The sequence below is a fragment of the Nilaparvata lugens genome, chromosome 1, assembly GCF_014356525.2.
Source record: "Nilaparvata lugens isolate BPH chromosome 1, ASM1435652v1, whole genome shotgun sequence".
Taxonomy (NCBI): domain Eukaryota; kingdom Metazoa; phylum Arthropoda; class Insecta; order Hemiptera; family Delphacidae; genus Nilaparvata; species Nilaparvata lugens.
In genome coordinates, this window is record NC_052504.1 from 98,943,807 (window position 1) to 98,970,130 (window position 26,324).

Genomic DNA, 26,324 nt, shown 5'->3' on the forward strand with positions numbered 1-26,324 from the left:
GCTGTTTTTCCAAGGATGATTAATAATTATCCTTTTAATGTCCTTCAGCGAGTTTTCCCAGGGATGAAACCTGGTGCAATCGATTTTTTTTATTATAAACCTACTATGTTCTGAATTTCGTGAGAATCGTTAGAGCCGTTTTCGAGATCCGGTGAAATACAAACATAGAAACATATAAACAGAAATTGCTCGTTTAATAGTATAGGATAATGTGAAATATTACGTTTTTGAACAATTTTCAAAGACACTACAGTCTATTTTTTGAATATTAGTTATTAAAACTAATACTCACTGTGGGGCGCTTTCGGATTTTTTAAATCCATTTTCAACACTCTTCTTTTGTGAAAAGGCTCATCTATTTCACTATTTAAAAAATCCGTAAGCGCTCCACAGTGAGTCTCAGTTTTAATAACTATTATTCAAAAATTAAGACTGTAGTGTAGTTGAAAATAGTTCAAAAAAAGATTATTACTTGCAGTTCATCATGGATAGTGGAATATTTCTTCCATGTTTAGTTTTGAAGCATTTAAATTTAAAAATCTAGTTTGTGAAAATAATCAAGGACTAAACATTTTGTAAAGTGAACAACTAGAAGACTAAATAGCCTTAACCTATTTCGGACTATGTGTAACTTCATCTAAACTTTGGAGAGGAATAGCACAAGGTTACCTTATTTTTTCTCTCCCTATCATTTTGATGATGTACTTATTGTATGAATCAATAAAGAATTTGTTTAATAACATAACTATGTTGTTCAATTTTTTCAAGGTTTGGAAAATTGGAAAAATAAACTAGAAAACTCTCTTTGTTCAGCGTTTAGGAAGGCACAGACAGAGAAAGAATGCTTGAGAGCGGACGTACAGCGTTGGAGAGACGCAGTGAGAGATAGCAAGAGAGCCGCCAACCTCCTGCAGGAAGAAGTCAAGGATATTAAGCACTCCATGAAAGAGTGTGACTTTGAAATAAATCGACTCAACGTTGAGAAGAAACATGTAGGTTTTTTTTCAATTTCTCGATACGAAATCTACATCTCATTCATTCATTTATTCATTTACATACATAAATATGTGGAGACAAATATCTTATAACATCAATAGAAGTAACTACTTTTTAATAAGAGTAAAGATTCTTTCATGTGGAGACAAATATCTTATAACATCAATAGAAGTAACTACTTTTTAATAAGAGTAAAGATTCTTACATGTGGAGACAAATATCTTATAACATCAATAGAAGTAACTACTTTTTAATAAGAGTAAAGATTCTTACATGTGGAGACAAATATCTTATAACATCAATAGAAGTAACTACTTTTTAATAAGAGTAAAGATTCTTTCATGTGGAGACAAATATCTTATAACATCAATAGAAGTAACTACTTTTTAATAAGAGTAAAGATTCTTTCATGTGGAGACAAATATCTTATAACATCAATAGAAGTAACTACTTTTTAATAAGAGTAAAGATTCTTTCATGTGGAGACAAATATCTTATAACATCAATAGAAGTAACTACTTTTTAATAAGAGTAAAGATTCTTACATGTGGAGACAAATATCTTATAACATCAATAGAAGTAACTACTTTTTAATAAGAGTAAAGATTCTTTCATGTGGAGACAAATATCTTATAACATCAATAGAAGTAACTACTTTTTAATAAGAGTAAAGATTCTTTCATGTGGAGACAAATATCTTATAACATCAATAGAGTAACTACTTTTTAATAAGAGTAAAGATTCTTTCATGTGGAGACAAATATCTTATAACATCAATAAAAGTAACTACTTTTTAATAAGAGTAAAGATTATTTCATGTGGAGACAAATATCTTATAACATCAATAGAAGTAACTACTTTTTAATAAGAGTAAAGATTCTTTCAAAGACTCTTTCTTCACAACTTTTTCCTAAAGACATTCTCTTCGAAAATTCTAATAAAACAAAATACCTACCTACTCATTTATCCTTGATATCGTTTTGTGAAAGCAAAGATTAATTAAATTTTTTTTAGTTCAAGTCACTTACTAAACTATTATTCTTGCTTATATTATTTTCAATTCATTATTTTATAAGTGATTTTTAGTAACTAGATTTTTCATTGTATCTAGTGTCAATAAAGAATAGTTATTCCTTTTCTTATCGATTGTCAGAAGACTCCTCCATGCACACGGACTTCGTCGTCCAAGCATGGAGTTATTCATTTACTTTCTACTTGTTACTTTCCTTGCCCTATTACCATAGGTAAGGAAAGTATTGCTTTCCAAAAAAAATTAAGGTACCCTAATTTCAAGTTTTGTATACGTTTCAAGGTCCCCTGAGTCCAAAAACATGATTTTTGGTGTTGGTCTGTGTGTGTGGTGTGTGTGTGTGGTGTGTGTGTGTGTGGTGTGTGTGTGTGTGTATGTGTGTATGTCTGTGAACACGATAACTCCATTCCTAATCAACCGATTGACTTGAAATTTAAACTTAAGGTCCTTATGCCATGAGGATCTGACAATAAGAAATTCAATAAAATTGAATTCAAAATGGCGGAAAAATGGCGGAAAAATGGCGGATAATTACTAAAAAACCATGTTTTTCACGGTTTTCTCGAAAACGGCTTCAACGATTTTCTTCAAATTCATACCATGGATAGCTACTTATAAGCCCTATCAACTGACATGAGTCTCATTTCTGGGAAAATTGCAGGAGCTCCATAATATTCTTCAGAAAATTGCGGATAATTACTAAAAAAACAAGTTTTTCACGATTTTCTCAAAATAACTTGACCGATTTTTTTCAAATTCATACTCTGTATAGTTATTTATCAGCTCTATCAACTGGCATGAGTCTCCTTACTGGAAACTAATGGGGGGTCCACCCCATCAATGAGAAATGGACTTTGTAACCTCCTTCTCGTGCATGAAATAGGTAGGTAGCGCAGTTCATAAAAAGAACACATAGTCGAGATATTTCATATGTAGAACAGCTGTTTTGACGACTTTAAAAAATTTCGACTAAAAAAAAATCTTCGAATTTCACATTCTACACAAAGGAAAAGTACTCTGAAAACAATTATATATACACATATACAAAAGTCTGATCGTAGTTTCAAATATGAGCAAGGAAAGTTGTGTGAGTGTACCACACCAGATTTTTTTTTATTATTAATGTTACAATCTAATGTATCGCCTTTATTTTGTTCCTACATACTATGTAATATGTATAAAGTTCTTGGAAAAATTGAATTGAATTGAAAAACTGATTCGATTCAAAAAGTGTTTTTGAATGCTTATACTCGTGAAAAAAATTAAAAGAATATTTTTAAACCCCAAAAATATTATTATAATGATATAAAGATGGCGCTATCCGTTTTGTTGAATGATAGACAAGGATAGCAATAGCATTGATAATCAAACGCTGTCATTATAATGTGGACCTCACTATAGTCTACTTGGTAGAAGCATTTATAGATTTTATGTCACTTTGAAACAAATATTACAAAAAATCCAAATATCTCATTCCAATATTTCAAACAAAATATCTTCTTTTTTTCTATCCCATTTCGGTTTCTACTGTTCCTTATATTCTGATCCACTCTACCTTTTTGTTTGAGAATATTATTTTTCCGAATCTTCATGAACAAACAAAAACAAATTCAAATTCTCTTTTAAAATTTAGGAGAGGAATCGTTCTGAGCTGAGAGCTTCTGTTTTTGTTTTGTGTTCGAATATGTTGCAAACTTATTATTTTTTGCATAACGGTGTGCATGATATTCATCTAGTTCTTCTATAAGTCTTGCTTCAAAGTAATTCGAAATTTTCAGTGTGATTTATTCTATACTATTATAGCCTACTAGTATTTATTTATTGTCTTATCTTAGCAAGAAAATGTACTACCTAATGACTTGATTTTTACTGTACCTACCAGTATTTATTCAATATGAGTACCATAGGCTAATATTATTGACCAAGAACTCATCATTCTAATGGAAAGTGTTTCAAACCTGTATACAAAAATTCATATTCACAATTTTTTATTCTAAATACGGTACAGTAGGCTACATACTATACCTTTTCAATAATCACGTTTCTTTTATTGAGGCATCGTTCTTAGTACACTTAAAATAATAATTCATAATTAGAATAATGAATTAATAAGTCTGTATTGAATCTATTGGTTAAAGGTTGTGCAAAGGCTGAAAATAAAGTTTTCCGATTCGTAAATCATGAAGCTATCAAAATGGAAAAGGTTTCCCAGGAAAACATTCTTTTCCGATCATTACTTTTTGAGATAAAAGCGTCTAAAGTTTAAATGTTTGGGACAGAACATTTCAAGTCCGGTAAGAGATAAATCCATGAGATCTAGAGGATAGATTCTTCATGGTATTGTTGATCTAGTAAAACAAAAGTTTTCTGGAAATATTGGTTTTTGAGAAAGTTATTGAATTTACCAAAAATGACAAAAAATAACTCAACTAAAAGTTATTTTTGGTCATTCTTAGTAAATTGGATAACTTTCTCAAAAATGTAAATTCTCAGAAAATTTTTGTTTTACTAGATCAAAAATTCCATGAAAAATCTATCCTCCAAATCTCATGGATTTATGTCTCATCGAACTTGAAATGTTCTGTCCAAAAATTTAAACTTTATGCGCTCATATCTCAAAAAGTAATGATAAAAAAAAAGTTTTTCCTGAGAGAACTTTTTTATTTTGATAGCTTGATGATATACAAATTGAAAAACGTCGAAAAATATCACCAGTAGTAAGTTCATTTTTAGCCTTTGCACAGCCTTAATTATCCATTATATTCAATAAGTGTCCCAGAAACCGGGGCTTAATGTATTAGGTATATGTTTAATACATCGCAATCTCATCAGTGGGTGATTCTGAAATACTGATTTATTCTATCAAGAGTGTCAATAATAAACATGAGACTAATAAGTGTCAATAATAATGAGAAAAATAAACAATTTTTCCTCCATTTTGCAGGTAATGAATGAGAAAATCGCCATCAGTAAACAGCTTTTGAACTCCACACAAGAAAACGACCTGCTCAATGAAAAAGTGAAAATATTTCAAGCCACTATTGATAAAGGCAAAACCCTCTACGCCAAACGTCTTCACGATATTCGACTGTTGAAATTCGAAATAGAGCAGTTACGGTAAGAGCCACACATTCTATTATTTTAAAATGTGTTTAAAAACTTACCTTTTATAATATACTGAGTGACCCAGAATAACGGGAACTTTAAAAAATGAATTTATTTATACTGATGTAAAGTTCAAGACTTGCCATCTGAGAATTATTAATAACATCTATCACTTTTTGACAATTACTTCTTCAAGATGGCTTCCTCCTGCATGAATACACTCTAGAAATCTATTATATAGGTAGGGGATAGGAAATTCACGAATGACGCATCATCTCGTCTGAACTACTGGACTGATTAACATGAAATTTCGCATATCGATTTCTAATTCACTGATGATAGTTATATGGGTTCATTTTGAATTAGAAACTAGTAGTTTTAAGATTATTGGTTTTTGAAAGGTCCTCTAAGTCATTTGAAAGTGTTGAAGCAATTAAAGTCTTCTATAACAATTATTATTAAACGAAAATCCCAATTAAATGCTGTAAATCACCCCGAAGACTTCTGCTACTGCAAATATTGACAACAGGGCAAACAGCTATATGGAAATTCGATGAGGGTTACTGTACAAAAATTATTTGTCAGCCTTATTTATTATTAAATTATAAATTATTTTAAAGCATTCCTGCTATGAAATTACTGAGATATTGCAATTATTCAAATGCTAATGAATTAATTATTATTAACGAAATACAAATTAAATGGTGCAATTCACCCTGTTGTCAATATGCTGTGCACCCTGTTGTTCAATGTTTGCAGTATCAGAAGTCTTCGGGGTGAATTGCAGCATTTAATTTGGATTTTCGTTTAATAATAATTAATTAGCATTTTAATAATTGCAATATCTCATTAATCTCTATCTGTAGACTGGCTGGCCGCTATGGCTTCGTATAAAATGAGCGCTGCTAACCAGAGATTGTCAGTTTGGTGTAAGGGTAAGCATTCATGGCCGGCAATTAGGAGGTACTGGGTTCGATTACCGGGCTGACAAATAATTTTTGAGTAGTAGCGCTCATCGAATTTCCATCTGGCTGTTTACCCTGTTGTCAATATTTGCAGTAGCAGAAGTCTTCGGGGCGATTTACAGCATTTGATTGGGGTTTTCGTTTAATAATTATTATTTATTAATTAGCACTTGAACAAATGCAACTTACAATTTATTTCCAAACACCGGAAATAAATAGACTGTCTAAAGACTGTCTATAGAATGTCTATAAATAATTAGACTGTCTTCTATAACAGTTTAATTAGGAGTAAACTTGAATATTGTAGTACTCTTTGGCTTCTATAACTAGAAAAATATGTATCCAAGATTGAAAAAATTCAAAACTATTTTTTAAGATACGTTTATTATAAAGTCAATGGTTTGAGTTGTGCTATAGAGATTATCCAACAATGTTATTGAGAGAAATTTTTTGGTCCTGCAAAATTATTTATTTAATATGTGAATATTTCCTATTTTAGTGATAATAATTAGAGATATTTTCTCTTTGTTTAGTTTTGAAGCATCTAAATTTGAAAATCTACTTTGTGAAAATAATCAAGGAGTGGAAATTTTGTGAAGTGAACAACTACAAGACTTAACCTATTCCGGACTATATGTGTAACCTTATCTAAATTTGGGAGGGGAATAGAACAAGGTTACCTTTTTTTTCTCTTCCTATTATTTTGATGATGTACTTATTGTATGAATCAATAAAGAATAAAGAATAGAAATAAAGATTTGTAGGTTTGAGTAGTTTGAAGCTAAGAATGAGGGTTGATTTGCTATGATACTACATTTAAGTTGTGCAATAATCTATTGGATTGTCCGAATTTGCTTGAAATGATATTTTTGTGGTAGCAAGGTCTTTAGCGCTCAAAGTTTATAGAGAATTATTTTATTTCATATTATAAAACCAAATACCACTTGCTTTCAAAATTCATAACTTTTCTATCCTTTATTCATAGTATCAGATTTATAGTAGCCTACATCATCAAAATGTTAGGGAGAGAAAAAATGAGGTAACCTTGTGCTATTCCTCTCCCAAATTTAGATAAGGTCACACTTATGCCTGAAATAGTACTCGTAATATTGTGAAATATAGTAAGGTCCACGTTATAATGGCAGTGTTCTATTAGCAATGGTATTGTTATCCTTGTCTATCATTTAACAAAGCAGATACCGCTATCTCTTCTTGCTTTGCTCTGTTGGCAGATCGTTGCTGTGCTACCAATTTTTCCTTAAACGGTGGAATAGCATTTAACACCTATCACCCTAAGGATAGTTGTCGGCTCCAATAAAATAGATTCTTGATAAACTGTGAACGGATCTATTGCCTATGAATGAGAAATCCAGTTTCACAGCAAATAACTTATAATCTTCAGATGAAAATACAACAAATACACAAGGAGAATATGTCTTAAGCCTAATTATTTCAGAGTAACTACGAACTAAAATACTTATCTAGTTTACAGTTGAAACACAGTGGCTATTGCTTGACTACACTAATAGCTATTATGAACAAAACAGAACGTAAAAATTTATATAAAACTCATTTAAAACATTAATAAACGAAAATGATTTAGAGCAAAACTCCACGACAACACTTGTAGCAGCCATTTTTCAGAAGAAGGACGGAGGACAGGAAAAGACATAAGTTGCAAGTCACGAAGCAACGCCTCGTTCAGTTCGATTTTACAGACACGTCACAAAAAAAATTATAACTTATAAGTTAGAATTCACATTCTACATCTGTTCTCAATAAACTATTTTGAAAATGTTATTTTAAATTTTTATATATATCTCGATTTAATAAACCATTTATCCAGTAATTTGTTAACCCTGCCTCGGTGACACCATGGAACAATGCAACAAACATTTACGATATAATTCTCGTCAAAAAGTTTGTCTGTCTATTGATAACTCTGACATTTACTATAAAGTTCCATAGATCTCGAATTGAAGATTCGATTCAATGTGAGAAAAAATGTAATATTACAAATACCCCCCTCTTGACATAAAAAATTTTACTGTTTGAAAATTCAAAGAAAAAATTTACATTGACCCTAATGAAAATTGTTGAAATTTAATTCGAGAACAGTACAATTTTTTCTAGAAAAACATTACATGTCATCCAAAATATTGAAAAATTATTATTAAAATTCATCAATAGATTGGTTATATGTTCCAAACAATATCTCAAATATAGAATATCAAATTACTTTGATTTAGCTTTATAATTTAAAGGAAATATCTCAACAGAAAGTTTAATATGTAAAGAATGTTTTTTTTTTTTTTGAAATGCACATAAATTTAATGATAGAAAAATTTAATTTTATTGCATAAAAAAAAATTTAGTATGTTGAATAAAAAAATGTATTATTATTATTTATATATATATTTTTTTTTAAATATGGATGAATTGTTACATTTAATTTTCACATAAAATTTCAATAAATCAAAAAAATGTTCATTTCTTTCACTTTGACGCGGTTGATTTTATTGATGCACATTTTGGAAAACAGTCCGTTAAGGCACTCAGTATGATTTTCAGTTAAGTGTGACTCCAATGTGATGACGTTAAGTGTTGGGCTGATCTGGATGCACGTAGTGTTGGGCTGATACTTGTAGTCGACTGATGCATATCAAACTCGATACAGGTGACATTCTCAGGTAGCATTGCTTCATGTTTGTAGTAGACGGCGGCTGCATACCAAACTTCAATACAGAGTCACATAAATTTTGTATCATATTTGTAATATACAATGTACATTTCAGGCTTGAAATGACAATGTAATTCATTTTTAAAGAAAGAGATAGACGCTGCATACAGGATTAATTTAGGTGAGGATTAATTTAGGTAAGGTTTGGTTTTTTGATATTTTCAGCTTTCAAGGTTTAGAGTTCTGCATACAGGAAAATATTAGGAGAGGATTTTTTGAATCAATTCTTTCATGATACTGTGACTGTGTTCTTCTGAATTCAAGTTGTGAATGTGAACATGGATGCAATTACCTCCAGGTAATGCAGTAGTGTTGAAGTTTGAGATACAGAGTCAGCAATAAGCATTGGCATTGCTATTGGCGTATGCTTTGGTGTCGGCTTTGGCATCGGCGTTGATATTGGCATTGGCGCAGGCATTGGCATTGGCGCAGGCATTGTCATTAGCATTGGCGCAGATTTTGGCATTGGCGTAGCTATTGGCATTGGTGCAGCATTGACATCAGCACAGGCATCGGCGTTGATTTTGGCGTTGGCATCAGCATTGGCGCAGGCATTGGCGTAGCTTGTGCATTGGCGCAGGCATTGACATCAGCACAGGCATCGCGTTGATTTTGGTGTTGGCATCAGCATTGGCGCAGCATCGGCGTGATTTGGCATTTTGGCGTAGTTATTAGTGTTGATTTTGTTGTAGGTATTAGTGTAGGCATCAGTATTGGCGCAGATATTGGCTTCGGCGCAGGCTGGCATAGATATGCGTTGGCATCAGCACAGGCATCGGCGTAGATTTTGGCGTAGTTATTGGTGTTGACATTGGCGTAGTTATTGGTGTAGGCCGCAGCGTGTGATTTGGCGTAGATATGTCACACTAGTTCGAAAATCACCCAAATGTTCTTAACACTCTTCATGGCGTTCACTTGTTACTGATTCGAGATTCACATGATAACTATTTCAATGTTAATGTCTGTGCTGTACCTGTTATCTTAAAATGCTTATAAACTAAAAAGAAAAACTTGATTAGGCTATCAATACAATCTAATACACATGAAAATTATTTTAAGTATCTATGAAATTGAAATTTGTTAACATCTTATTATACAGTCAGCAATACATAAATTGTGAAATATGGACATATCAATGATAAATTTAAAAAAATTCATTTTCATCTATTCACTGTTCAAATATCAAAATTGTAATTCATTTTTAAAGAAAGAGATAGACGCTGCATACAGGATTAATTTAGGTGAGGATTAATTTAGGTAAGGTTTGGTTTTTTGATATTTTCAGCTTTCAAGGTTTAGAGTTCTGCATACAGGAAAATATTAGGAGAGGATTTTTTGAATCAATTCTTTCATGATACTGTGACTGTGTTCTTCTGAATTCAAGTTGTGAATGTGAACATGGATGCAATTACCTCCAGGTAATGCAGTAGTGTTGAAGTTTGAGATACAGAGTCAGCAATAAGCATTGGCATTGCTATTGGCGTATGCTTTGGTGTCGGCTTTGGCATCGGCGTTGATATTGGCATTGGCGCAGGCATTGGCATTGGCGCAGGCATTGTCATTAGCATTGGCGCAGATTTTGGCATTGGCGTAGCTATTGGCATTGGTGCAGCATTGACATCAGCACAGGCATCGGCGTTGATTTTGGCGTTGGCATCAGCATTGGCGCAGGCATTGGCGTAGCTTGTGCATTGGCGCAGGCATTGACATCAGCACAGGCATCGCGTTGATTTTGGTGTTGGCATCAGCATTGGCGCAGCATCGGCGTGATTTGGCATTTTGGCGTAGTTATTAGTGTTGATTTTGTTGTAGGTATTAGTGTAGGCATCAGTATTGGCGCAGATATTGGCTTCGGCGCAGGCTGGCATAGATATGCGTTGGCATCAGCACAGGCATCGGCGTAGATTTTGGCGTAGTTATTGGTGTTGACATTGGCGTAGTTATTGGTGTAGGCCGCAGCGTGTGATTTGGCGTAGATATGTCACACTAGTTCGAAAATCACCCAAATGTTCTTAACACTCTTCATGGCGTTCACTTGTTACTGATTCGAGATTCACATGATAACTATTTCAATGTTAATGTCTGTGCTGTACCTGTTATCTTAAAATGCTTATAAACTAAAAAGAAAAACTTGATTAGGCTATCAATACAATCTAATACACATGAAAATTATTTTAAGTATCTATGAAATTGAAATTTGTTAACATCTTATTATACAGTCAGCAATACATAAATTGTGAAATATGGACATATCAATGATAAATTTAAAAAAATTCATTTTCATCTATTCACTGTTCAAATATCAAAATTTTAATCCATTCTTCAAATAGAAATAGAATTTCATAACACCCTGTATCATTATCAAAATTGTAAAAAAACATCAGATTATCACAACAAATTTAATTTCAATACATATTTCAATAATTTCAGACGATGGTCTTCTATTCACAATCATTTCATAATATATCTGCATTTCATTATCATTTAATATAACATTTCATTTATAGCATGTTCATTTCACATTATGATTTATCATTCAGGGTTTCAAAATTATTTAGTTTTAATTTTGTTCAAAATTGTATAAAAAGCAAATTATTAATATTGTTAATCATCGTTTGTTGGATACTATAGTTTATTTCGACTCTTCAATGTTCTAAACACAAACTACATTTCATGACAAAACTTTACTATCAATCATTAAACAAGAAACCATTCAAACATCAATAATATTTTGCTTCAAAGGCAAACAATATTCATAAGTAATCATCATTTTGCATCTATGGCAATCAACATAAGTAATCAACACAAAAAATATTATCTCATTACTGCCTCTCTAAGTCATAACCTCTGTTATTCCTTCTTTAGGCAATAATGGGTTTCCATCTCAAAAAACAATCACATACCAGCAAAATTCTAATCAACAAACCCACTAAAAATTCTACATACACTTCAGCATCCATTTCAAACGATAATCAATCATATCAAAATTTATAGAACAACAGTTTTAAAATTTTGAAAAAGATATCAATCACAAAACTTATTTCAATTAATAATATAACAAAACGTTTTAAATTGAACAATTATTTTTTAATAATTTAAAATTTAAAGACTGTATAATAAGTACAAACATTTCAAGATTATAATACAAAGATGATCAAGATGAAATATGGGTAAATAAGTTCCCTAAAAAATACAAACAAGAGAAAAAGAAAACTGGGTAAATAAATTCCCTAAAACAATACAAAGAAGAGAAAGATTAATTAGAGCCTATCCTACATGTCAGTACTGAACTTTCATGAGGAAGTATATTTAATAAAATATACTACTATGGAATTTTGTAAATTCCAAGTATGACTCTAATTTGTTATAATTGTGAGCTATCACTCCCACAAAAACAACTGGTGAAGGAAAAAAATATGTTGACTATTGTGACTGGGTGGAAAGTTCCTAGATGTCTGTAAGGCAATGTGATAGCAGACTCTAGTATCGGACCACAAAAACAAAAGTATGCAAAAGGTTTTACAAACATTTTGTGTTGCAGTCATAAGGTTTTTATATCGCAAACAAGTAGGTCAGATAATCGAGTCCAGCCATATGTGGTTCACGCCCACACCTCTAAAAAAATCACACCTACTTGTCTACCAAAAATCCAAAGTATTGGACAGCAAAGAAAAAATAAAATGCAAAATGGGTTAAAAGCCAGAAGAAAACTATAACCTAATTACATATGGCTTATGGTACAATATGCAATGAAAGATGAGAACATGGGACATAACTGCTCTGAAAACCTAATTACCTAATATAATACCTAAAAAAAATAGACATGATTAAAATATGTAATACATGATGAAAAAATATACCACAAGCAAACAATTATTTACACTACAATGGATAGATTTTAGAAAAGTTAAGTTTTATCAACAATCTAAAGATTAGGAAAATAAGCTACTATTTTAACTTCCAAAATTATTTCAGAAAAAAATACAAATTTAAATGACTATGGACAAGATGGTTAAGATATGCATCATAGAAGAAATTTACTGAATATTACACAAAGACAGGAAAGAATTGAAATTGAAAAGATTAAGGGCCAAGAAAAATAGGCTACAGGAAAGAAAAAAGACACAATTATGGACTCTTACCATACACTGTGTAGCGATTATGCTATTCTGAATCCCGGCATAACACAGGATTCCTAATCATTGTGTGTTGGGGAATACCCTTTCATCATGTGATTCATTGTCATCATCTTGTAAGTAAGCAACTTGAAACAACCTTTGAACACTAACACATCAATGGAGACTTTGCGTTTCGTTTTCTTCAAGAACATGATATTATTCATGGGTTCATTTGTTTCAACAAAGCTGTTTTGCCTACAAAAGTTAGTCATGTTCACTGAGAATGCATGCATACACCTTTTCAATTTTCAGTTGAAAGTTGAACTCATCAACTTGACTCAAAGCAACATTCATTTTGTTTACATTGTTCCTAACCTCCACAGAAACCTGTCTCATGTAATCATTCATTTATTTACTGTTTTCCTAACTTTCGATGTAGTAATCTGATCCATAGAAACATTCGATTTGTTTACTGTTTTCCTAACCTTCAATGTAGCAATAGTACTTTCTTGATAGTTGACTTTCAATGAAGACAACTCCCTACCTACTTCTTTACTCAATTCTACACTTTCACTATGGTTGACTTTTTCAACAACAGTAACTAGGCCTACATTGTCAGAAACTTGAATGAGTTGATCTTGTAACTTAACACTACTATCATCCTGCTTCAATTTGTTTTCATCTTCATGATTATCTTTCACTGTTTCATTTGCATTTCCAATAGAAGGTTTATACTAACCTGCTCTAGTCTAATGCTAGTACATTCTTGCTTCATATCATCAAACCTAGCATTTTGATTTTTAAACATTTGGTCTAACTCAGCATTTTGCTTATCAAATTAGCATTTAACTCATCAAATCTTTGTGTTAAGAATGCTATAAGATTCAGATCATTTTTAATGTTTACCATTTTGTAATATGCACTGATTCATTGAACTTGATCTCTCTTGAACCGACTTCCCACTCAGCAACAAACCATTCATAACCTATCAAGATATCTATCCACTAATAATTTCTATAACCAGGGATTTATGGTGTACCATTGGGACATATTTATTTTGTAATTCGGTCCCACCACAGGGCGTACCATTTGCCGTGCTACCAATTTTTCCTTAAACGGTTGGAATAGCATTTAACACCTATCACCCTAAGGATAGTTGTCGGCTCCAATAAAATAGATTCTTGATAAACTGTGAATGGATCTATTGCCTATGAATGAGAAATCCAGTTTTCAGAGCAAATTAACTTATAATCTTCAGATGAAAATACACAAATACACAAGGAGAATATGTCTTAAGCCTAATTATTTCAGAGTAACTACGAACTAAAATACTTATCTAGTTTACAGTTGAAACACAGTGGCTATTGGCTTGACTACACTAATAGCTAATTATGAACAAAACAGAACGTAAAAAATTTATATAAACTCAATTTAAAACATTAATAAACGAAAATGATTTAGAGCAAAACTCCACGACAACACTTGTAGCCAGCCATTTTTCAGAAGAAGGAGGAACAGGAAAAGACATAAGTTGCAAGTCACGAAGGCAACGCCTCGTTCAGTATCGATTTTTACAGACACGTCACAAAAAAATTATAACTTATAAGTTTAGAATTCACATTCTACATCTGTTCTCAATAAAACTTTATTTTGAAAATGTTATTTTAAATTTTTATATATATCTCGATTTAAATAAACCATTTATCCAGTAATTTGTTAACCCTGCCTCGGTGACACCATGGAACAATGCAACAAACATTTACGATAATAAATTCTCCGTCAAAAAGTTTGTCCGTCTATGATAACTCTGACATTTACTATAAGTTCCATAGATCTCGAATTGAAGATTCGATTCAAATGTGAGAAAAAATGTAATATTACATCGTCTTTTAACAATGTAGAATTAAAATTAATTAACAAAATATTTCATATCAATCATGAAAATTCATTGTGAAATTATTGAGAAATATGATTCTTGCTTAATAAAATATAATTGATAATTTTGACGAGAATAAACAGTTAATATTACATCAATAAACCTGCATCAGCTACCGTCTATAGAAGGCATTGACAAGACAGAAGATCGGCAACATCTTCGTATTTGTATTGTATTTTGACGTTTGTTACAACACTTTGTGTTTCGGACAATAAAGGATTATTGATTGATTGATTGATTGAACAATGTTCTCCTATCTTTCTCCAGTGCCATATAACGTGGACCTCACTAAAGCAGGTATCTCGTGCTCCACAAGACTCAACCTATTTCGGACTATGTGTAACCTTATCTAAATTTGAGAGAGGAATAGCACAAGGTTATCTTATTTTTTTCTCTCCCTATCATTTGATGATGTACTTTTTGTATGAAACAGTTCTAACCCTTGCAGAGCACGGTTACTACTAGTCACAGATCATTTTTTAATAACTGTTCCTTGAATTTCCAATATTTTGTTTGTAGGAAAGAGAAAGGTAACTTGTCCAAAGCACTGAACAACACCACAGACTTCCGTTCGGAGATCTATCACTTGGAGAGAGACCTTGCCAAAGAGAGACTCAAGTCTAAAGCACTAGAGGAGGAACTCCAAACACCCCTGAATGTGCATCGATGGCGGAAGCTTGAGGTATTCAATTGATTGTCCATAGAATTATCATTGATTACATCTTAATCAATCGAGATAAACTGTAATGGTGATGATTATTAGAATACATTTATTGATTGGGTTCATTTAAACAGGTGTAGAATTGGGAATTTTTCATTCAGCCTCTTGTGCTCATTTAGTTGAATTTTTTTGCAGTGAGAAATTTATTTTTCTGTTGAAAAATAATTTTCTCACATTAAGATTTTGCTAGCTTGCGTCCGGGAAGACTAAAATTTTATGCAGGGTTGAGGTATTCTCACGGAACTGTATTTCCGTTAGCGATGGAAAATACACGAGTATTTGGGAATATTTCAAACTTGCATTATTAATTTCCTTTCCCACAGAATTATGCTCCACGTGGACCGTTGTCTCGTTGGTGGAGGGGAACATAATTTGCGTGGAAAAGTTCAGTTCCAATCAAGTCGCGGCCGGAATAACATTGAAATCGGGCCTCGGGCCTCGAAGGCCCAGAATGAACGTGTTCAAATTTGGTGAAATACATTACTTTTAGCCGTGCATTATGTTGAAGTAGTTTATTAATTATTTAAAGTTAATGTGTGAATGTTTGTTGAAGATTTATATTAGTGAGTCGAAAAACCATTAGTGTTGTGAAGATTCCAATTGTGATGGATTTATAAATTGAACGGTTGTGAGTGCCATTATATTTTTTTCTAACTCATGTTAAAATCCCTATATTGACCCCAATTATTCATTGTAGTAGTAAAATGAATGAAGATCACGCTACCTTTGTAAACAGTTAGAATTCCCTACGAACAGTTAGCAAAATATTGCAGGCAGTTTCATAGATATGATCAATGAAAATGTTCTATGATTTTTGCCGCCATCCAAAATGGCGGCTGATTGAAGTTTTAAAAATGAAAACTAGAACTTCAATCACCCGCCATTTTGGATACAGGTGTAATAGAACATTTTATTGACGTCATCTTTCTTGTTTTGAGAAGGCCTTTAAAATTATGTACCACACAATGGGTGTTTACATTTGAAATATTAGAGTTACAACCCCTAAGTCACCCCCTTATATGAGAGGTTGAAATTCAGTTGTACGTCAAAGGTAGAGTAGGATACATTATTTTTCTCATTCTTCAGGGAAAAATAATATCATTATCAACTCTGCCTTCTTATGCTCCTCGATGCGAGAAATCCGAATCTGCAAACGGATTAGCTAAATTCTTTCCCGTTCAGGAGATATGACTCCTTAAATATATTAAAAATGCAAATTGGTCATCACATTATTTCTTTGATATTTTGGGTAAAGATAATATAATCATCAACTATGCCTTCTTATGCTTCTCAATGCGAAAAATCCGAATCTTCGAACGGATTAGCTGAATTCTTTACCGTTCTGGAGATATGACCCTTTAAATATACTGAAAAATGCAAATTAGTCAATACATTATTTTTTAATATTCTAGGGGAAGATAATATCATTATCAACTCTGCCTTCTTATGCTCCTCGATGCGAGAAATCCGAATCTGCAAACGGATTAGCTAAATTCTTTCCCGTTCAGGAGGTATTACTCCTTAAATATATTGAAAAACGCAAATTGGTCAGTACATCATTTTTCTCATTTTTTCGGGAGAGATATCATTATCAACTATGCCTTCTCATGCTCCTTGATGCGATAAATCCGAAACTGCAAACGGATTAGCGAAATTATTTCCCGTTAAAGAGATATGACTCCTTGATTATATATTAAAAATGCAAATTGGTCTGTACATTATTTTTCTCATTTTTTCGGGAGAGATAATAACGTTATCAACTATGTCTTCTTATGCTCCTCGATGCAAGGAATCAGAATCTGCAAACGGATTGGCAAAACTCTCCCCCGTTCAGGAGATATGACTCCTTAAGAATATATTGAATATTGGTCAGTACATTATGTTTCTCATATTTTGGGGGGAAAATTATCTCATTATCAACTATGCCTTCTTATGCTCCTCTATGCGAGAAATCAGAATCTGCAAACGGATTGGCAAAATGCTTTCCCGTTCAGAAGATATGACTCCTTAAATATATCGAATAATGCAAATTGGTCAGTGCATTATTTTTCTCATTTTTTTTCGGGAGAGATAATATCATTATCAACTATGCCTTCTAATGCTCCTCGATGCGACAAATCCGAATCTGCAAACGGATTGGCAAAATTCTCTCCTGTTCAGAAGATATGATCTTTTTAATATGAATGTAAAACGCAAATTGGTCAGTAGACTACTCGACCAATAAATTATCCTGAAAGTTACAGTATTATGTCTATAACAGTCTCCAACTTATTGAAGGGTTCCCATACATATGACTCATTCTAATAAAAACAATTATAAAAGTTTTCAAGTTGAAATGTTATTTCAACTTGAAAATTACCTATGGTCGAAACTATTCATTGAAATATTTCCAAGTTTTTAATAAAAAGGTACATAAAGTTTTTATATGGTTTTCATTTGAATCAAGTAGCCTATATAAACGAAGTGATTTTATATGACTCACTCTGTATATTTTTCTATTTTTCTTTAAAATTCTTTTCAGGAGATCATTCCCTTGTTTTGTTGTGATGTGAATGCATTAGAATCGTATAGGAGGGTTGAGTGGGAGAGAGGGCCGGCTGAGCCCTAACTTCCCCTCACAGGTTGAAAAAAAGGCAGCCTATCTATCTATCGATCTTTATTTCTATCAAACCCAAGCAACCTAGAGTTGATACAGAAGATTCAAAGTCTCCAAAAACGTCTGTTGAAAATTGAATTTATCTATAATTGGATAAATTTGATTCTTGAATACTTGCCTATAGATAGTCTCTTGAATATTGAGCTAAATATTCAATCTTGAGTCCATAAAAATTGTGGAATTTTCTGAAAAATCTCCACTGAAGCTTAATGCTATACATATCCTAATAGTATAATGTAATATGTATTATTATAATTCAAATCAAATCAAATTTATTTCGCCACAACAAAAATAATAATCCTCAATACAAAGTTGAAAAAAATAAATATTGATCAATATTTAAATTTACACGAAAAACAACTTTCTCAAAACAAAATAACATGTTTGGCGCTGCCTGCAAAACCAAAGTTTAAGTGCTGGCAGCGAGTATCGATATTAATTTTCTATATAAAATATTTCAATGAAGAAATGAATAGATGAAGCAAGAATTAATATACATATGAAAGGAAATATAAATAAACATAGTATGAATGAAAAGGAAAAGTAAATTCAAAAGTGTAATTTGAAGCACTAAAATATATAAGTATAGCCTAATTACTTAATGATGAATTCCATTATGTGGCTTAGAAGATAAATATTACAATATTATCATATTAAATATGATAATATTGTAATAATTACAAATTACAAATTACAAATTACAAATTTTTGTGGTCAGAAAAATAAATTAAAAATCACAGAGTAGAAGACAGAGAATGAATCTGAGAAAATATATTTGAGGTTTGGAAGAAAAATGAAAAGGTAACTGCAATAAAAGAAATATAGGATAATTAAGTGTCATCATCCATTCATCCATTCATAAGTTATCATCCATTCATCTTTTCATTCTTCTTGTTTCCATTTTATATTGAGTTGACGTTTCATACATCACTACTGTAGAGCTTTGCGCTATCAAGTGATTTCATGTGAAAATTGTGTAATAAATGAGTACCTATTGATAAATTCTTATTTATTTTCAGGGATCCGACCCAAGCAAACTAGAGCTGATACAGAAAATTCACATCCTCCAGAAACGTCTGGTGAAGGGAATTTCAACGATAGAGGAGCAGGAAAAGAAGTACGTAGAGGTAGAACAGAAGTACGAGGTGTTGAAGTTGAAATTCTGTCGTCAGCCGACTCCTCAGGCCTCTCAACAACTCTATAAAGTCCAGCTCATATTGAGGAAGAAGATACAAACTATCAAGGTATATGGTCAAAATCAAGCACCAAATAATACTAGTAGTTCTGTGTACAGTAGACCTCACGCAGATTTCTCATCCACAAGTATCTAATGTCACACCTGTTCTAGTTGATTCAGTTGATTCAGTTGTTCACAAGTGGATCATAATTTACTCTTAAAAACTGTTATTTGTTTTCTCCAAGATCAATAGAAAATCTGGTGTGGCGCACTCACACAACTTTCCTTGCCATTATAAAAATTGATCACCTGACGCTAGTGTTCCCGCACATCTCAAGTCTACTATTCAAAGATCCAAGCCAGCTGGTGACAGGGCAATAACGCTGGATACACACGAGGTCTGCTTTCTCTTCATAGTGAATCATTTAATAGAATCGACAGTTTGCTAACAGTTTGAAATTGAAATAATAACATTTTTTAGAATTTCGAGCTTATTTTGAACAATCCACAAGTTGACATGTTTTGATGCGAACAAACGAACACAAGAACAAACACAACCCTACTCTCTCTTATTTTATAGATTGATTAAAGGATGTAATCAATAAAACTCAGTTCACGTTTGAATTTTTATCCCATTTGACAATTTATCCAGTTCCGTGATAATCTTTCCATCTGATAAAAATATTTCTCTACTATTTTAATTTTTTTTCAATCAAGAATATTATAATTTCTTCAGCACTATTAAGTTCATTCAATCATCTTTTATTTTATTTTCAATCACCTATTGAATTTGTTTTTCAAATGTGAGATGTGAGAGACCTGAATTCAAACATTTTAAGTTTATTTATTTATTTAATATCAGTTTGCAATCCCTGTCTGTCATTAGGCAAAGCAGATAGCTTTATCACAACTTGTTTTTTTATTCAACTTTATCAAATAATTTTTTTTCCAAAATTTCCAGAGACTCACAACCAAAGTAAATGTTCTGGTCTCTCGAAATACGGAGTTGAAGCATAACTTGGAGTGCGCTAACACCGAACTCAATAATTTGAAGAAATCCTATTTTGATCAGGTAATAGCTAGATGATATTTCACTTATTACAGCTCTATTATGAGTTCCACGTTATAATGGAAGTAGAGAAAGATAATGGAGTAACTGAAATTGAAAGAATGAGAAGTTGATATTCTTTCAATTATGGAGAAGTACCACAACACCTCATAGGCCTACCATACAATCAATTTAATAGAATAATGCATTATAGACGGTAGCTGATACAGGTTTATTGATGTAATATTAATACTGTTCATTCTCGTTTAAAATAATCAATATTATATTTTATTAAGCAAAAAATTATATTTTTCGATAATCTCATATGAAATCTTTATGATTAATATGATATATTTTGTTAATTAATTATCAATTCTACATTGTTGAAAGACGGCCTGGCAACAGAGCAAAGCAAGAAAGGTATAGCGCTATAAGTTTTGTTGAATGATATCTCATATCAAATATTTATGATTAATATGAAATATTTTGTTAATTAATTATCAATTCTACATTGTGGAAAGACGATCTGGCAACAGAGCAAAGCGAGAAAGAGATAGCACTATCCGCTTCATTGAATGATGGACAAGGATAGCAATACCATTGCTAATCAAACACTACTATTATAATGTGGACCTTACTAAATGTTGAATGATTATAGGCTATACTATACATTGAATACATGAATTGCTTTTCAACAGCTATACGTTTTCTAATACACTATTTCTTCTCCTCTTCACTATGTTGAATAGTAACACTCATATATACTTTGAGTATATACTTTATACTTTATACTTATTACTTTCAAACACTCTCATCTATCTTCTCTGTTACACTCTACCTCCTCCTTTCAACTATTTAAAATAATGATATTAAACTTTGAGTAGAAGCATATATTATTTTCAACACTCCACTACCACTAGTAGTTCTGTGAACAGTAGACCTCGCGCTCAGTAAGTTACATTGACCCGTTGTTAAGTTTTCTCAAAAATTAATAAATAATTTATCAATATAGAATGTCTAGAAAAAATCAATATGGTCTGATCAAAATTATTTTTTGTCTAAAAAATAATTAATATGGAACATACTGTTAATCAATATTCCTCCATTGTTTAAAACGATCTGGTAACGTTGCAGTGCTTGGAAACGATAGCTGTATCTGATGTATTAAATAGGTACTGGTTATTGTTGTTGTTCAAAATATTATCAATCACATTCTATCCGTCAAAAGAATAAGTATATATTCTCCAATGATTAAAAAATGAATTTGTATGAATGAAGATTAAATATTCTGTTAATGAATCATTTCTCTACATTGTTAAAAAACGATCTGCCAATGTTGAGGAGCTGGAAAAGGATAGCGCTATTTGCTTTGTCGAATGATAGACAAGGATAGCAACACCAACGTTCTAAATACTGCCATTATAACGTGGACCTCACTATACAGTTATATTCTATTTTTATCATTCTTCTTAGTGAGGTCCACATTATAATGTGTAATGGTGGGAAAATGAAAAACAAGAAATGATCGTACTGGTTTTGATAATTAAAACAAAACAATAAATTATTTGTACAAAAAAAAATTAGAATTATAATTATAAATATGAAATAACAATAAATAGATAAATATTCAAGGGCTACTCGCTTGGCTGCTAGGAAGATTAAATTTGTTGTGGTTATGGAAAAATTAAAAACAATGACTCAGTAGTCACCTACCTTTTATGATAATGGCCCCCAATTTGGCATCCACTGGTTAATCGCGACGTTAATTATTAATGAAAAAAAAAAAAAAAAAACTGATCTAATGAAGTGGGTTCAGATCCCTTCCTATTCAATAATACAATTCTCTTTAAACTGCCCGAACTGTGACAGGAAAACTGTATTATAGAACAAGAACAAAATCTATCCCCTTCACCAGAACAGCCGGACTTTAACTCTCAGTCCTAACGAACGAGCTCACACACTACTAGTAAAATTTTTGGGTATTAATATATAACTCAGTCAATGCCAACATGAAGCCATTTCAAATACATATTTTATCAGTCGCACAAGCGAGCACGTTTGTTTTCAAAAACAAAAGAGAAACTACAATAATTTTGATAACAAGTGAAATAAACAATCTTTCTGTCGATGACCAACTGTTCAAAGGCAGAAACACCGTTCATTAAACTTTTCGTAAAATATAAAACTCTAAAATCTGATCAATATGAGATAAATATATGAATCATATATATGTCCCATATGACCAGGTGACAAATGTCAGTGCAGAAAGATAAGAGAACAGTGTTGCCGATTCTCCGCCTTGTCACAGCAACGCCAACGTTAATTAAATACTGTCATTATAACGTGGACCTCACTATATGTTCATCTTTCCTCATTCGGCTTATTCAGAGTATTTGTTTCATTTTGTAGGTATACTTTTCATATACCTGTAACCTGTATTTATTTAGTCATTTATTTACAACTATTACACTTATATGAGAAGGCTCAGCAGGCATATGCCCAAAACGGTTCCTTCTCAAATTTATACTACAGTAATTTATTATGATAGTCATAAAATAGAATGAAAATACAATAAATTACCTACTGATTTAATATTAGAGACAGAAAATAAATTTAAGGCTGTGCAAAGGCTGGAAATAAACTTGATACTGGTAATATTTTAAAGTTTTCGATTTTTATACCATCAAGCTATCAAAATGAAAAAGTTACTTTTTGCTTTTAGAAAGAACGACTAGCAGTCAGATATTTTACAATAAATGAATTAATCACTCACTGTGACAACGACATCTTTCGGCAGTTCCGCCATCTTCTTGGTTGTCAACAATGATTAATTCATTTATTGTAAAATATATGACTGCTAGTCGTTTTTTCTAAAAGCAAAAAGTGATTTAATAATAAGCAGTTTGTGATCGAAAACAACATTGAAGAATGAAAAAGTTTTTACAAGAAAACATTTTTTCTTGATCATTAATTTTTGAGATATGAGCGCCTAAAGTTTTAATTTTTGGGACAGAACATTTCAAATTCGGTGAGAGATAAATCCATGAGATTTAAAGTATAGATTCTTCATGGTATTGTTGATCTAGTAGAACAAAAATTTTCTTAAAATATCGATTTTTGAGAAAGCTATTCAATTTACCAAAAATTACTTTTAGTTGAGTTATTTTTGTTTATTCTTGGTAATTTGAATAACTTTCTAAAAAATTGATATTTCAAGAAAAGAGAAAAGCCAAATAAATGCGGTCCAAATGAATGTCTCCGAAGAATAGTTGGCAAAACAAGACGAGACAGAGTGAGAAAATGCATAAGGGAAGAATTACACATTAAAGCGGTTGAAACAACAATCGATGAACGGATACTCTCCTGGTATGGACATCTCCTGAGAATGGACGAAAACAGAAAGCCTTGCCAATACATGGAGGCCAGGGCACAAGGCAGACGACCGACAGGAAGACCTCGGGTGACATGGGAGGCAACTGGGGGACACGGATAGCAGCAGAAAGAGGCAAGACCGTGAATCAGTTGAAGAGAATGGCTACGGACAGATTGATTGATTGATTGATTATTGATTTTTATTATGACGTGCTAGGTCTCGATAGACCCGTTGCACTAAACAACAGTACAATACAAAACAAGTAAACAAGATACAACAGTATTCAAATGAACAAGAATATAAGTATTACAAATTAAAACAGTTAACTGTTGGAAGTTAAAATAGAATTAAATTAGATAATATAAATTAAGATAAATAGATAATAAAGATCATGTTAAGAAAAAGAGAGAGTAGAGAATGAAATAAGGAGAAAAGTAAGAGAGATGAGAAAGTAGAAGAAGAAGAGAAATTGAAGAAATGATATGAATATGAATCAATTCAAACAAGAGAGCAGTGGAGAAGATGGATCCGAGGCGACCACCCAACGCTGTGAAAACGGCACATTGGGATAGATAAAAAAGAAGAAGAAGAAGAAGAAGAAGGAAATTTTTATTTTTCTAGATCAACAATACCATGTAGAATTTATCCTTTAAATCTCATGGATTTATCTCTTAAATGTTCTTTCCCGAAAATTTAATCTTTAGCCGCTCATTTATCTCAGAAATGAATGATCGGGGAAAAAATGTTTTCCTGAGAAAACTCTCTCATTTTGATAGCTTGATGATATACAAATCGAAAAACTTCGAGGAGGTTTATTTTTAGCCTTTGCACAGCCTTAAGACAAGGTTATTGAATTGGCTTGTGATGAATCATTTTTATAGTGTTGGAGAGTTCTTCGAGAGTGAAATAATTGTTGCTTAGAGTTAAGAGGTTTCTATTTGTATTTATGTATTGTTCAAAAGGATCAAGTTGTGCTGTAAGGAATATGTTTTGTGCATTCAAATGAATATTTTAATACTAATGTATTTGAAAAAATCTAATTGACTTACACTTCACTTACTGTATTATTTTTCAAGACTCAGTAATGCAATTTTGTGTGTACAGTTGCTGTAATAGTATATTTCGCACCTAGGGCCGAAAATGAGACTTTTCCGGCTTGAAATCGGTTTTCCTAGTCCGAGGCCGTAGGCCGAGGACTAGAAAAGATTGAGAGCCGGAAAAACATTTTTGCCCGTGGTGCGAACGCTATTTTTCGCCACACAGAAAAATAAACAATAATATAATATCAGAATACTTGTTTAGTAAGCACTTCCGAAAGCAGAAGTGGAAGCTCATAGCTCTAGCAAATCTGAATATCAGGAAATTGTCCAAGTATTTTCATTTTTTATTCTGATTTGTCTAAAAAACCTAAATATTATGTTAAATTATGTGGGAGGTTGAGTTTATACTTTTTTATTCTTTCAAATGACAATTAGATGATATTATTATAAATGTTTTAATTATTGAATAATAAACACAAATAATGGAAAGTTTTTGATCAGCTGTTTTAGCACACTTGAAATTTGACAATCTGAATGTCAACGGAAGTTAAGGTTAGAAGTTCTATCCTACTCTGAAAATCGAATTTGAATATTTTATAATATATATCTCATCTGTATTTCATTCATCCAAATAAAATGATAGTATATTATTGCAGAATACTTTATTCAATTCTAGAAGCATAAACTGATTCCGTTTATCCACCATGTTTCGTGATAAACGCAGTACTAGGAGGTTTGAGGTTAGATTCTATTATACTCTGAAAATTGAATTTGAATAGTTTATAATATCTCATTTGTATTTCATTCATCCAAATAAAATGATAGTATCTTATTGCAAAATACTTTATTCAATTCTAGAAGCATAAACCGATTCCGTTTCATAAACTATTTTGTAAACACGTTCACATCAAATCAGAATCAGCTGACTTCAAGGTTATTTTACAGCCCTAGGGCCGTAAAAATGTTACTGGCCTGGTCAGAAAACAATCACTTTCGGCCTCCATATGACGCACGAAAACTAGCTCATTACATCCAAGTGGGGCGAAAAACTTAATTTTATCTTTTGTCGAATTGTATTCAATATTTGAGTTTGCCTATTGCTCTATGAATTTTGTTGGAAATAAAATAATATTCATTTATTTTATTTATAACAAATTGTAATTTTGTTCTCAAATTTTCTTTTTCCAGAAAAGAAAAGAAGACAAGTATAAGCAGCAAATAGCTGACATGAGAAAACTGAATAATCCGGAAAATGATGATCTCGCTCTTCCTCCTATCAAATCGAACGTCTTTGTCAGTTCAGTTCTAAGGCAGAGCTTCTAAAGTGTGAAACTTTATGAAATAAATTATCATTTATTATAAATTAATAAAAATATTCTTCAGTTTGTTTGCCTTGTATTGAATGCATTGAATTGATTG

General features: G+C 31.8%; 1 protein-coding gene across 1 annotated transcript; it reads left to right on the top strand.

Moving 5' to 3' along the window:
• Positions 1-813: 813 nt before the first annotated feature.
• Positions 814-26,272, top strand: LOC120349486 (cilia- and flagella-associated protein 58-like; the record flags this gene model as incomplete). The annotated part of the gene is given in 6 exon segments (XM_039419809.1): positions 814-992; positions 4,971-5,143; positions 15,410-15,572; positions 19,287-19,511; positions 20,406-20,516; positions 26,094-26,272. Coding segments are annotated over 6 exon segments (858 nt in total). The 3' UTR covers positions 26,229-26,272.
• Positions 26,273-26,324: the final 52 nt, after the last annotated feature.